Source organism: Culex quinquefasciatus, chromosome 1 (assembly GCF_015732765.1).
Source record: "Culex quinquefasciatus strain JHB chromosome 1, VPISU_Cqui_1.0_pri_paternal, whole genome shotgun sequence".
Lineage (NCBI taxonomy): Eukaryota > Metazoa > Arthropoda > Insecta > Diptera > Culicidae > Culex > Culex quinquefasciatus.
This window is the reverse complement of record NC_051861.1, coordinates 72,096,620-72,108,865: the sequence shown is the minus strand read 5'-3', so window position 1 is coordinate 72,108,865 and position 12,246 is coordinate 72,096,620. Positions and strand designations below refer to the sequence as shown.

The window sequence follows — 12,246 nt, the reverse complement described above, 5'->3', positions numbered from 1 at the left end:
ACCGTTGTCGCACCCGTCAAAAGGTAAGTCTGATTTTTTGAATATAAAAACTGAGTTTTTCGACGCGCCACGCGCAAAAACAGGAAAATGTCGAAATCGGCAAAAAATCAACTTTTTTCACTAAAACTGCGATAATTTAAAAATTTCAGCGATGACCTATACATGTTAGAGTACCAGTTGTGTATTTTATTAACGAAAATTTTAATAAAATATCTACTATTGCGCAATTCTCACTAACTTGGACTTCGCACTAAATTATTGCTATCGATCGCACTATTGCGACTTGTCAAACTGGCTTGGGAAATTTTAATTTTCTCAAAAAAATTATCAAAGCGAGCCGAAGTTGCTCATCTGTCAATCGCAATTTAAAAGTGCGAATGTCCAGTTTGGTGAAAACTGCGACTGGAAATGTAAATAAACAACTGCTGGTTGCCTAGTTTTTGAAAATATTGTTGTCAAAAGTGCGAGAGAAAAGTGCTGACCAAATCCAAGTTACAGTGCAAGGATCAATAATACAAAATATAACTATTTTGGTTGAAATATCAAGTTTCAAATGTGAAGAAAAATGCTGTTTAAAAATTTTATATTATGGCTCAGTGAATTTCATATTATTGCGATCAAATTTCAAGAAAAACTGTGAATTTCTACTACAAAACAAACACAATTTGATGCACAATAATTAGTTTGAGTATTTCGATTAGAATATGTAAATCAAAATTATGTAAACAATTTTAAATAAGCGTTTTTGACGAAGAACTTCGTCTTAGGGCTCTATATGGGGTAGCAATACAAAATTTCGCGAAGCGAAATGAAACCGAAAAGTGAAACGACTTCCCCTAGCAGAGGGGAAAATCACACGAAGAAGCGCGGCCGACGGTTTTGGTATAAATATTAGGGTGTTTCATCCAAAACCAAAAGTTCTCAGAATCAGGCAAACCGAGGTTCCCCTAGTAGAGGATACCCATAGGGACTCTCATGCCAAATATCAGTGCTTTTCGTTCAATCGTTCCTACAGGTCTGGGTACAACATGGATTCACTCGGAATAAAGACAGGTGTGTAGGGGATGGTCCAATGAACAAATTCCAGAAGGAATTAGGGTTGTCCATTCTGTCCCCAAGGTGCGCATTGGATCGACGTCCGGTGTCTCCAAAACCAACGATTCATCCTTCAAAAGCATCGCATTTCCTTAGTATGCTATGACGGCTAGGTGAAAACCACGACGCCCCATATGAGACGGTGAACACGTGGAGAGGCATCGATTGCATTATTAACACAAAATCATCATTTTACTTTATTTAGAATAGTTGAAATTCTTTCAGGAACATCAATAATTATAATTTTAGTACTTTAAAGAATGTTTCTGAGCCAAAACTCGAGTAGATGCTCTGCCACGTGTTCACCGTCTGACAAGGAGCGTCGTAATTTTCTCCTAGCCGTCATAGCATACTAAGGACAATGCGTACTTTTGAAGGGTGAATCGATGATTCTGGAGACACCGGACGTCGATCCAATGCGCACCTTGGGGACAGAATGGACAACCCTAATTCCTTCTGGAATGTGTTCATTGGACCATCCCCTACACACCTGTCTTTATTCCGAGCTAATCCATGTTGTCCCCAGACCTGTAGGAACGATTGAACGAAAAGCACAAAAATCCCATAGAGCAATTCTCTACGAAATCGGTCTTTTTTCTTCAATTTTAATTTTTGTATTTTTTAATCCGACTGAAACTTTTTTGGTGCCTTCGGTATGCCCAAAGAAGCCATTTTGCATCATTAGTTTGTCCATATAATTTTCCATACAAATTTGGCAGCTGTCCATACAAAAATGATGTATGAAAATTCAAAAATCTGTATCTTTTGAAGGAATTTTTGATCGATTTGGTGTCTTCGGCAAAGTTGTAGGTATGGATACGGACTACACTGGAAAAAATAATACACGGTAAAAAAATTTGGTGATTTTTTATTTAACTTTATCACTAAAACTTGATTTACAAAAAAACACTATTTTTATTTTTTTTTATTTTTTGATATGTTTTAGAGGACATAAAATGCCAACTTTTCAGAAATTTCCAGGTTGTGCAAAAAATCATTGACCGAGTTATGAATTTTTTAATCAATACTGATTTTTTCAAAAAATCGAAATTTTGGTCGTAAAATTCAATCAAAAAGTACTTTAGTGAAATTTTGATAAAGTGCACCGTTTTCAAGTTATAGCCATATTTAAGTGACTTTTTTGAAAATAGTCGCAGTTTTTTATTTTTTAAAATTAGTGCACATGTTTGCCCAGTTTAAAAGGGCGTAATATTGAATGTTTGGCCTTTTTGAAATGTTAGTCTTGATTTGAAAATTTTGAAAATATTTTTTTCGAAAAGATCGGAAAATTTCACAAATGTTTCATATATTAACATTGAAAATCGGACCATTAGTTGCTAAGATATTGACGATAGAAAATGGTGGGTTGTTTGGGTGAGACTTAGAAATCATCAATTTTCCTGTTTTTAAACCTTTGCATTGCAATATCTCAGCAACTAAAGGTCGTATCAACAAAGTCCGAATAAGCAAAATATAGAGAATTTTCTCAGCTTTTCAAAAATATTTTTTTCAAAACTGGGCAAACATGTGCACTAATTTTAAAAAATGAAAAACTGCGACTATTTTCAAAAAAGTCACTTAAATATGGCTATAACTTGAAAACGGTGCACTTTATCAAAATTTCACTAAAGTACTTTTTGATTGCAAATTTAATTTTACATCGAAAAATGAAGTTGAAAAATTTTTACGACCAAAATTTCGATTTTTTGAAAAAATCAGTATTGATTAAAAAATTCATAACTCGGTCAATAATTTTTTGCACAACCTGGAAATTTCTGAAAAGTTGGCATTTTATGTCCTCTAAAACATATCAAAAAATAAAAAAAATTAAAAATAGTGTTTTTTTGTAAATCAAGTTTTAGTGACAAAAAGTTAAATAAAAAAATCACCAAATTTTTTTTACCGTGTATTATTTTTTTCTAGTGTAGTCCGTATCCATACCTACAACTTTGCCGAAGACACCAAATCGATCAAAAAATTCCTTCAAAAGATACAGATTTTTGAATTTTCATACATAATTTTTGTATGGACAGCTGCCAAATTTGTATGGAAAATTATATGGACAAACTAATGATGCAAAATGGCTTCTTTGGGCATACCGAAGGCACCAAAAAAGTTTCAGTCGGATTAAAAAATACAAAAAAAATCGAATGACCGAAATCCTAGAGAACTGCTCCATAGTAATTTCCATGTAAACTTTAAAACGCTGGGGACAGGCCAATTCTCAACCAAATGGGCCGATATTTGGCATGAGAGTCCCTATGGGTATCCTCTACTAGGGGAACCTCGGTTTGCCTGATTCTGAGAACTTTTTTGTTTGGCTGAAACACCCTAATAAATATAAACGCCACTCCCTCCTCAGCATTAGTTTAGTCGGTGATCTACCACCGAAGCGAGAGAAGCTCAGCACCTATCGCAAGCGCCACTAGGTGGCGTCTTCAGGAACTGGCCTTCTCGCTCCCCTACAAAACTATTCGCGATTAAAAGCTCCATAATTCCGACGGATGCAAAGCTTCGGAGAGTGACGATTCAAATTTTCACTGTTCGGTTATGTAGGAATGCAAACCTAAAATTGAATTTACAGCTCCTAGAACAACTTTTGAGCAAAAATTCAAGTAGTACGATTGTAAACTTTTTGCCCTCTATAAACTCACGTAATAAAAAAGATTTAAAAAAAAATAATTTTGAAAAAAAATTGTTTAAAATGATAGAGCATCAAAAGTTAACAAAGCATCAGCTCGAATTTTTGCTCAAAAGTTGTTTTGAACGCTGGAATTTAACAAAACAGAATTCGCATACATAACCTCAAAGGGCAAAATTTCAATCGACATCCTTCGCTCTGTTCTGCTACTCAACACTAGATGTCGCATGTCGTTTAGCTTATGAATGCCAAAGGGAAATATAAAGACTGGCAAGCGCTACAAGGTGATGCCTTCTCTAAATACCACCTAGCCTTCCTCACATAATGTTAAAAAAAACCAAGATTTTAACTAAATGTTTCTTTATTCGTTCTTCGTCATTTTGGTTATGCCTGTTACATTACCAATGCACATACTATTCAATGAGTTTTGCTATATCACAGTAAAGAATGTTGTCGAAACGGTAGTTATCAGCATTTTGATTGAAAATGGATAGTTTTATTTAAAATGCTTTTGCTTATCTACAAATATGTCTTAACAGTCAAAAACCGTCAAAAATATAACCTATCAAATAGAATTTACAAATTACGGATGGCCGTCTTACCCCCGGAGGAGGTGGCCGTCTTGCCCCCAAAAAAAATATTTTTTAAAACATTTTCTGCTAATAGCTCATCGCACTTTTTAAAATTTTCCGAAAGACATAATCTAGAAAAAAAAACTTCAATTTAACATGAAAAAATATTTGAGCTTCATACCCGAATATCAATGGGTAAGTGTTGACCCATATCACTCAAACACATAGAGGCTTTGAGTACCACAGAGAACAATTTTAGGCTTGTGGAGCTAGGGTTCTTTTTCTGGGCACCCATTGGATTAGCACCATTTCTATATTTGTAAATATATCAAAATCTTCATTAAATAATTAACTTAATTTAAATATTTGTGATACTTTTGCTATTAAATTTTAGAATCAAACTGAATTGGAAGAAATACCGAATTTGATATACTTTTGTCACTTCCCGCTGTTAGGGGTTCCTTAGAGTCGGGGTGCTTTTTTAACACCCCGATTCCTCCCAACCTAGCTTGCCCAGAGAAGGTTTAGAGACCTGAGGAATCAATTAAAAGGGAAAAGTAGGAAAACGAAACAAATTACTTGGTGGCAGACGGTCACGGACGGTTGAACGGACGGACGGCGGTATCCCAGAAGATAATGGGAACGAGGGGCGCGCGGGTGAATAGGACACTCTGGCAACAACAGCAGCAACACGAGCAACAGAAGTGGGGTGGCAAATTCAACGAAATTAATTGCCAACGCAACTGTTTTCACAAACCGTGGTTGTGGACGCGTGTTCTAGCGCCAACTGCCAGGACGTTTCCTCCCACCACGGACGAATTGGGGACCGGGGGGACACGGAACGTGGTCGCTTGATTGAAGTGAAAATGAAAGCAACAGCAAATGGCTGTGCATCGAACTGTAATAAAGTGGCTAACGATGTGTTATAATTAAATCACGGCGGATGCGTGCCACTCACTCGCGCTGGATGACTTTAACGGAAACTCCAACCAAAGCCAGAACCTGATTGTAGTACCCGAGCAGCGACGGTCAGTTGTGCATTTGGAGGGGATATCGTGGTGAAACAAATTCCGGAACATAATCGTAAATTGCGCCACTTGCTGCTGTGGTGGCACAGACTCATTGCTCATTTTGGCGCGGCACTCGCGAAAGGTAAGCGAAATCTGTTCGATTGCGATTGTGGCGAACCGCTTTGGCGTCAACTGTGAGTTTGTGCCACGTGAGTGACGGATTATTGAACCGAAAACAAAATGGAAAGCGGAAATTAGTGACGGAAAACGGAACTGGCAGTTCCGTTTGTTCAATTTTTTATTGTTTGTTTTCAATCAAAGACGAGTCATGTAGATGCAGGACCCTAGAATCGCCTCGTTCTGGTATTGAAAACAATGGACAAAGGGGCAAAGTGCGGCCAAGACTCTCAACATATAGGGCCCATTTTATGGCTCTATGTAGAGCAGCGATTTTCAACGGGGGTACCGGCCTAGTAGAAGGTTGAGAATCGCTGATGTAGAGGGTCCAAAACATCCAAGTTCTCAAGACGAATTAAACCCCGCGTGCTCTCACATTGTTGCACGGTGTTATTAGGCCGTTGCAAATATTTTTCAAAGTTTATCTCACATGGTGCCCATATCGTATTTTGTTACATTGCAGCATAACATTATATTTATTTTTGCAATAAATTACTTTGATCCCTAATATGATGTTGAAACACAATTTTGATATTGTATATGTGTGTTTTCTTGTGACACGTTCGCAGTAAAAACATAGGCTGTGTCACAAGAGAGCACACAAGCGACAATATAACGTAATATAAATTTTGAAAAATCGCATTCGGGAATGTTGTAAACCGACTTACTCCGTAGAGATCTGATAATCTGATCATTATAAAACAATCTATTGGTAAATCCGGGACCATGGTGTAGGGGTAAGCGTGGTTGCCTCTCACCCAGTCGGCTTGGGTTCGATCCCAGACGGTCCCGGTGGCATTTTTCGAGACGAGATTTGTCTGATCACGCCTTCCTTCGGATGGGGAAGTAAATGTTGGCCCCGGTCTAACCTAGAGGTTAGGTCGTTAGCTCAGTCCAAGTGTAGGAGTCGTCTCTCTGGGTCCTGTCTCGGTGGAGTCGCTGGTAGGCAGTTGGACTCACAATCCAAAGGTCGTCAGTTCGAATCCCGGGGTGGAAGGGAAACTTAGGTGTAAAAAGAGGTTTGCAATTTCCTCAACAATCAAGCCTTCGTACACCTAGTTTCGAGCAGGAATCTCGCAATCGAGAACGCCAAGGCAATGCTGTAGAGCGAATAATTTGATTTGATTTCTATTGGAATAAGTTGACGTTTTCATAAGTACCGAGTTGTTCACATACTAATGGAGACGCATCGTAATTTATTACATTACTAAGTTACCGTGAGCACGCAATATCTTAAATCCAGTAATTTCTCAACAAACAAAAAATTAACCACAGTTATTTCCGTTATCTAGAATTCCAAAAAAAGCTTTCTATAACTGCAGTACAACTAGTTTGTAACTATTGTCCCTATTTTCTAAACTTTGCTAATCTAACTGTCTTATTTTTTTTAATTCTTATTTATTCAGATTTTCTTTTCCATGTACATTCATTCAGTTAAAGTATTATTGAGTGTCCAATCACAATCGATGACTTTTCACCTCAATTATAAATACTAGCAATTTCATTTATTCATGAAATATTGTAGCTTTCGCTATTCAGTGATTTCAAATGTAGGAGATCCTACATGTACAAAAGGGACAGGGATTACCTTAAAACTAACTTATAAACTTTATAAAGAGCGGATCTAACTGTCTTATGGTATCTTATAAAAACCACCAACTTTTTCTCTATCTCTCCTTTCAGAAATCATCTTCAAAAGTATCCCATGCGACAGGGGCGTAATTTGCGGCACAACACAAGCACACAAGCCCTTCCCACATGCTTCAAGTGTCCACGTGGCCATAACGAAGTATATTGCAGTAGTTTTATCGTCCCATCAGCCCCTGTACCAGCAGCAGCGGTACCAGAGGCCACTTTAGTGCCAATTGCGGGCCGAAGCTGCTCATTTTAGTGTGATAAGAGTAATAACAATAACTATAATAATAATAATCACTTTTGTTTAAAACAATGAACAAGAGTCGAAAGTCGTGTCCGTCGTCGGCAGCATCCGCCCGTCGCCAGTTGATGAAACATGTAATCATAAATGTGTCATGTTTGTTAATTATATGCACAGCTGCCAACGGTGTCACCGCAACGCCTACAGCCACCACAACGGAAACGAGAGTGGTGGCAGATGGCCATGGGAAGTGTGATGACAACAGTGCCAAAGTTCAATCGATTCTTGGCGCCGGAAACAGACCAGACAATAAGCAGCACCAGCCACCACCCTTTGTACATAGAAATTTGATGCTCGAGCGAGGATTTCATGAGAATAGCCACGATAAAACTTTATCTCCCGTAAAGTCTGATTACAATGTTAAGGATTTCCAGAGCAAACGTGAGTCTCGGTTCAGCACGATCCGGTGGAAACGGAGTTCTGCTGGAAACATTAGTACAAATAGCAATTTTAATATTCTAAACTTGTCCAACAAAAACCTAAGTAATGCGAATCACTTAGCAGCGGAGTTGGCCAACTACAGCCTTAGGCGGAGTAATTACGAGATTAGCCACTACTACAATCTCAGTGACATCAGTGCACTGGACCTGTCGAGGAACAATCTGTCGGAGGGTCTGCCGGACCAGCTGCAGACAAAGTTTTCCATACTTTTGTGGTTGGACATGTCGGAGAATAAGCTCACCACAACAGAATGGCTGCGGAACATACCCACTCTCAAGTACTTGAATTTGTCGTGCAATCATTTAACGACCTTCTCCAGCACCCATCTGGCCCAACTGACTCGGCTTGACCTGTCGAGCAATGCCATCGCTAATAGTTCGGCCCTCACCCCACTGGCACTCCGTAATCTGACCGACCTGGACCTGAGTTGCAACCAGCTGGAGACGATAGACAAAGGTCTCTTCTTTCACACCCGCGCGCTCCAACGGTTGGACATTTCCGGCAACGCAATCAAGCGGCTGAATCGTTCCATTTTCTACAATCTTATCAACCTCGAGCATCTGAACCTCGCCGGAAATAGGATCGACGTTATTGAAAATGACACGTTCTCCTATCTGCTGAATCTGCAATTTTGGACCTGTCGCAGAACGAAATCGGTCCGACTCCATCCGGGCGCTGCAGGGCATTCCGGCACTGATTGGACTATCGTTGGCACACAACGCCCGGCTCGGCACCGTTATGCACGAGTTTGTGGCATCCTGGAGTCTAAAAGAGCTGGACGCCAGTGGAACCGGGCTGTGCCGCATCCCGACGGCACTGGCCCAGTCAGTGAAATCGCTGAAGCTGGCCAACAATTTGCTAAATGTGAGTATAGAGATATATTTTCCATTATATTGCATTTTAATCAAAACGATTGCAATCTTGATCCGAACCAGGTGATTGCTGTGCCCTCGAATATAAATGTTAAATTCAGCTGACAATCGCAATTTTAATTACCACTCATTTGTTATTCATCTTTGCATTTAAGGCGAAACGGGAGCTAGAACCAAATTTTGTCGTGATTTGGCGCATCTCACTTTTTGATTTTTTAAAAATCGATTTCAACGAATTTCAAAAAACCATGAGCATCACGATGTTGCCCATGTTCTAACGGATCACTGTAAAAAAAATCAAGTCTCTAAGTCAAAATATGAACAACTAGTTTAGTTTTTCAGTTAAACTCACGATTTTTATACTTCTCCATACGATTCCCATGGACTTTGCCGAAAATCAGAGGAGCGCAATTCCACCCAAGTTTTTGGTAATATATTCCATTATTCAGCTATATTTTTATATACCGTTAGATTCGTTAGAATGTAACGAACACGGTGGTATATATAAATCAATAGTTCACTAACTTTTATAACACACTTTTTTGATTACCAAAAAAAATAATCAAATATTTGCTTCTCGCGCAACGCAACGGGCAACGAATCAAAGGAGAAACCTCAGAGACAAAAAAAACTCCCGTGTGCCGTGGCGAGGCGCGTGGATTGTGCTGGCCGCACGCACACATTCTCATGGCGCGCAAGCACTTATTTTGAATTCATTCCTTGATGTGTTTGATTTTGAAATTATATATTTTTTTATTTGGGGATATTGCGAGGTTCGGATATTTTTAATTACTACTTTTAGTTATTACTAATTTCATTTACTAATTTATTATTGCTTCATTCCTTTGTATCTAAACAGAGTATAATTAACAAATACAAATCAGGACTGAAAATATCAACATTCAAATGAATAAAATGTGATTATTATTTTAGTTAGACCAACTAAAGAATTGAAATTGGTCTTTGTCAAAGTCTTTGTTATTTTGAATAAAAAAAACAGTTGACAATTTTCTTGGCTAAAAAGGCTAGTATGAATTTCAATGAATGAATTTGTTTTGTAAATTCTCAAATTTTCATAGAATATTGTATATAATATCTAAAGTTAAAATGCATACAAAATATCGCTTCGATAAAAAACGATGTTTTGAGAAAATTTTAATATTTTATAAAATGAAACAATAATAAAGTGAAAATGCTCACAAAATTTAACAAAACTCATAATTCAGATTTTAAAAATTAGAATATTTTCAAAAAAATACGGCATTTTGAGAAAAAATTTGTATTTTTCGAAAAACTAACTCTAATAAAGTGAAATTGCATACAAAGTTTTGCTACATTTAAAAAATACAATATTCTGTGAAAATTTGAGCATTGTTCAAAACTGCCCCAATAAAGTGAAAACGCTTACACAATTTTGCTTCCTTCAAAAAATACAATAATTTCAGTATTTCTAAAAAAAAACTCTAATAAAGTTAAAATGCATACAAAATTTCGTTCATTGAAAAATACAATATAAATATTGCCTCGTTAAAAAAAATGTGAATGGGCAAATTTGGTCCAAGGATGTACACAAAAATAAATACTAAAATACTCAAATTTTCACAGAATAATGTAATTTTTCAACGAAGCACATTTTTTTTTTGCTTTTTTTAGAGTTTTATTCTGTAAAATACTCAACTTTTCACAATTTTTGTAGTGGGTCTCGTGGCGCAGGGGTAGCGGCTTCGGCTGCCGATCCCGATGATGCTATGAGACGCGGGTTCGATTCCCGCCTTATCCACTGAGCTTCTATCGGATGGTGAAGTAAAACGTCGGTCCCGGTTTCTCCTGTCTCGTCAGAGGCGCTGGAGCAGAAATCCCACGTTAGAGGAAGGCCATGCCCCGGGGGGCGTAGTGCCAATAGTTTCGTTTTTTTCGTATGCATTTTCACTTTATAAGCGTTTATTGTTTTGTTAGTACTCTAATTCTCATAGAATATTGTATGTTTTTAAATGAAGCGAATTTTTGTATACATTTTCTATTTATAAGAGATTTTTTTGGAAAACACTCAAATTTTCAAAAAATATTGTATTTCTTTGAACGATGCGAAATTTTGTACAAATGTTCACAAAATATTGTATTTTTGTAAGAACGAAATTTTGTATGCATTTTAACTTTATTAGAGTTTTTTTAGAAATATTCGAATAATTGTATTTGTTTTATGCATTTTCAATTCTGAGTATTTTGTATGCATTTTCACTTCATTAGAGTTTTTTTTTTTGTAAAATACTTATATTGTATTTTATGAACGAAGCAAAATTGTGTATGCATTTTCACTTCATTGGTTTTTTTGTGAAATACTAAAATTTTCTCGAAATACTGTATATTTTTTAACCTAGCGAAACTTTTTATGAATTTTTAATTTATTAGAGTTTTTTTAAACTCAATTTTTCACAAAATACCGTATTTTTTTTAAATATTCTTATTTTCATAATTTGCAATATGAGTTTAAACAAAGCGAAATTTTATTTGCATAAAAAAATTCGCTTCCTTAAAAAAAAATACAATATTCAGTGAAAATTGGTTATTTTACGTGGGTCTCGTGGCGCAGGGGTAGCGGCTTCGGCTGCCGATCCCGATGATGCTATGAGACGCGGGTTCGATTCCCGCCTTATCCACTGAGCTTCTATCGGATGGTGAAGTAAAACGTCGGTCCCGGTTTCTCCTGTCTCGTCAGAGGCGCTGGAGCAGAAATCCCACGTTAGAGGAAGGCCATGCCCCGGGGGGCGTAGTGCCAATAGTTTCGTTTTTTTGGTTATTTTACAAAAAAAAAAAACTCTCAAGTGAAAATGCATACAAAATATCGCTTCGGTAAAAAAAGCAATATTTTGCGAAAATTTAAATATTTTACAAAATGAAACTATAATAAAGTGAAAATGCTCACGAAATTTCGCTGCTTTTGAACTCATATTTCAAATTATGAAAATTAGAATATTTTCAAAAATAAGGTATTTTGTGAAACAAATTGTATTATACGAAAAAAATAACTCTTATAAAGTGAAAATGCATACAAAGTTTCGCTACATTTCAAAAATACAATTTTCTGTGAAAATTTGAGTATTGTTCAAAAATGCCCCAATAAAGTGAAAATGCATACATAATTTTGCTTCCTTCAAAAACAAATAATTTGAGTTTTTCTGAAAAAAAACTGTAATAAAGTTAAAATGCATACAAAATTTCATTTACTGAAAGATAAATTGTCTAATTTTCACAGAATATTGTATTTTTTAATTGTAGCAAAACTTTGTATGCATATTCATTTTATAAGAGTTATTTTTTCGTAAAAAAAAATTCTCAAAATATCGTATTTTTTGAAAATATTCTAATTTTCATAATTTGAAATATGAATTCAAACGCAGTGAAATTTTGTGAGCATTTTCACTTTATCATAGTTTCATTTTGTAAAATATTCAAATTTTGATATTGTGTTTCTTTACCAAAGTGATATTTTTTATGCATTTTC

General features: G+C 36.5%; 1 protein-coding gene across 1 annotated transcript in view; it reads left to right on the top strand.

The window, feature by feature from the left end:
- LOC6034495 overlaps positions 1-12,246 on the top strand; it is a 60,944-nt gene that overhangs the window by 23,150 nt on the left and 25,548 nt on the right. The window contains 3 exon segments of the mRNA XM_038255327.1: positions 7,179-8,502; positions 8,505-8,531; positions 8,534-8,736. Coding sequence (XP_038111255.1) covers positions 7,443-8,502; positions 8,505-8,531; positions 8,534-8,736 — 1,290 coding nt within the window. The 5' untranslated portion in view covers positions 7,179-7,442.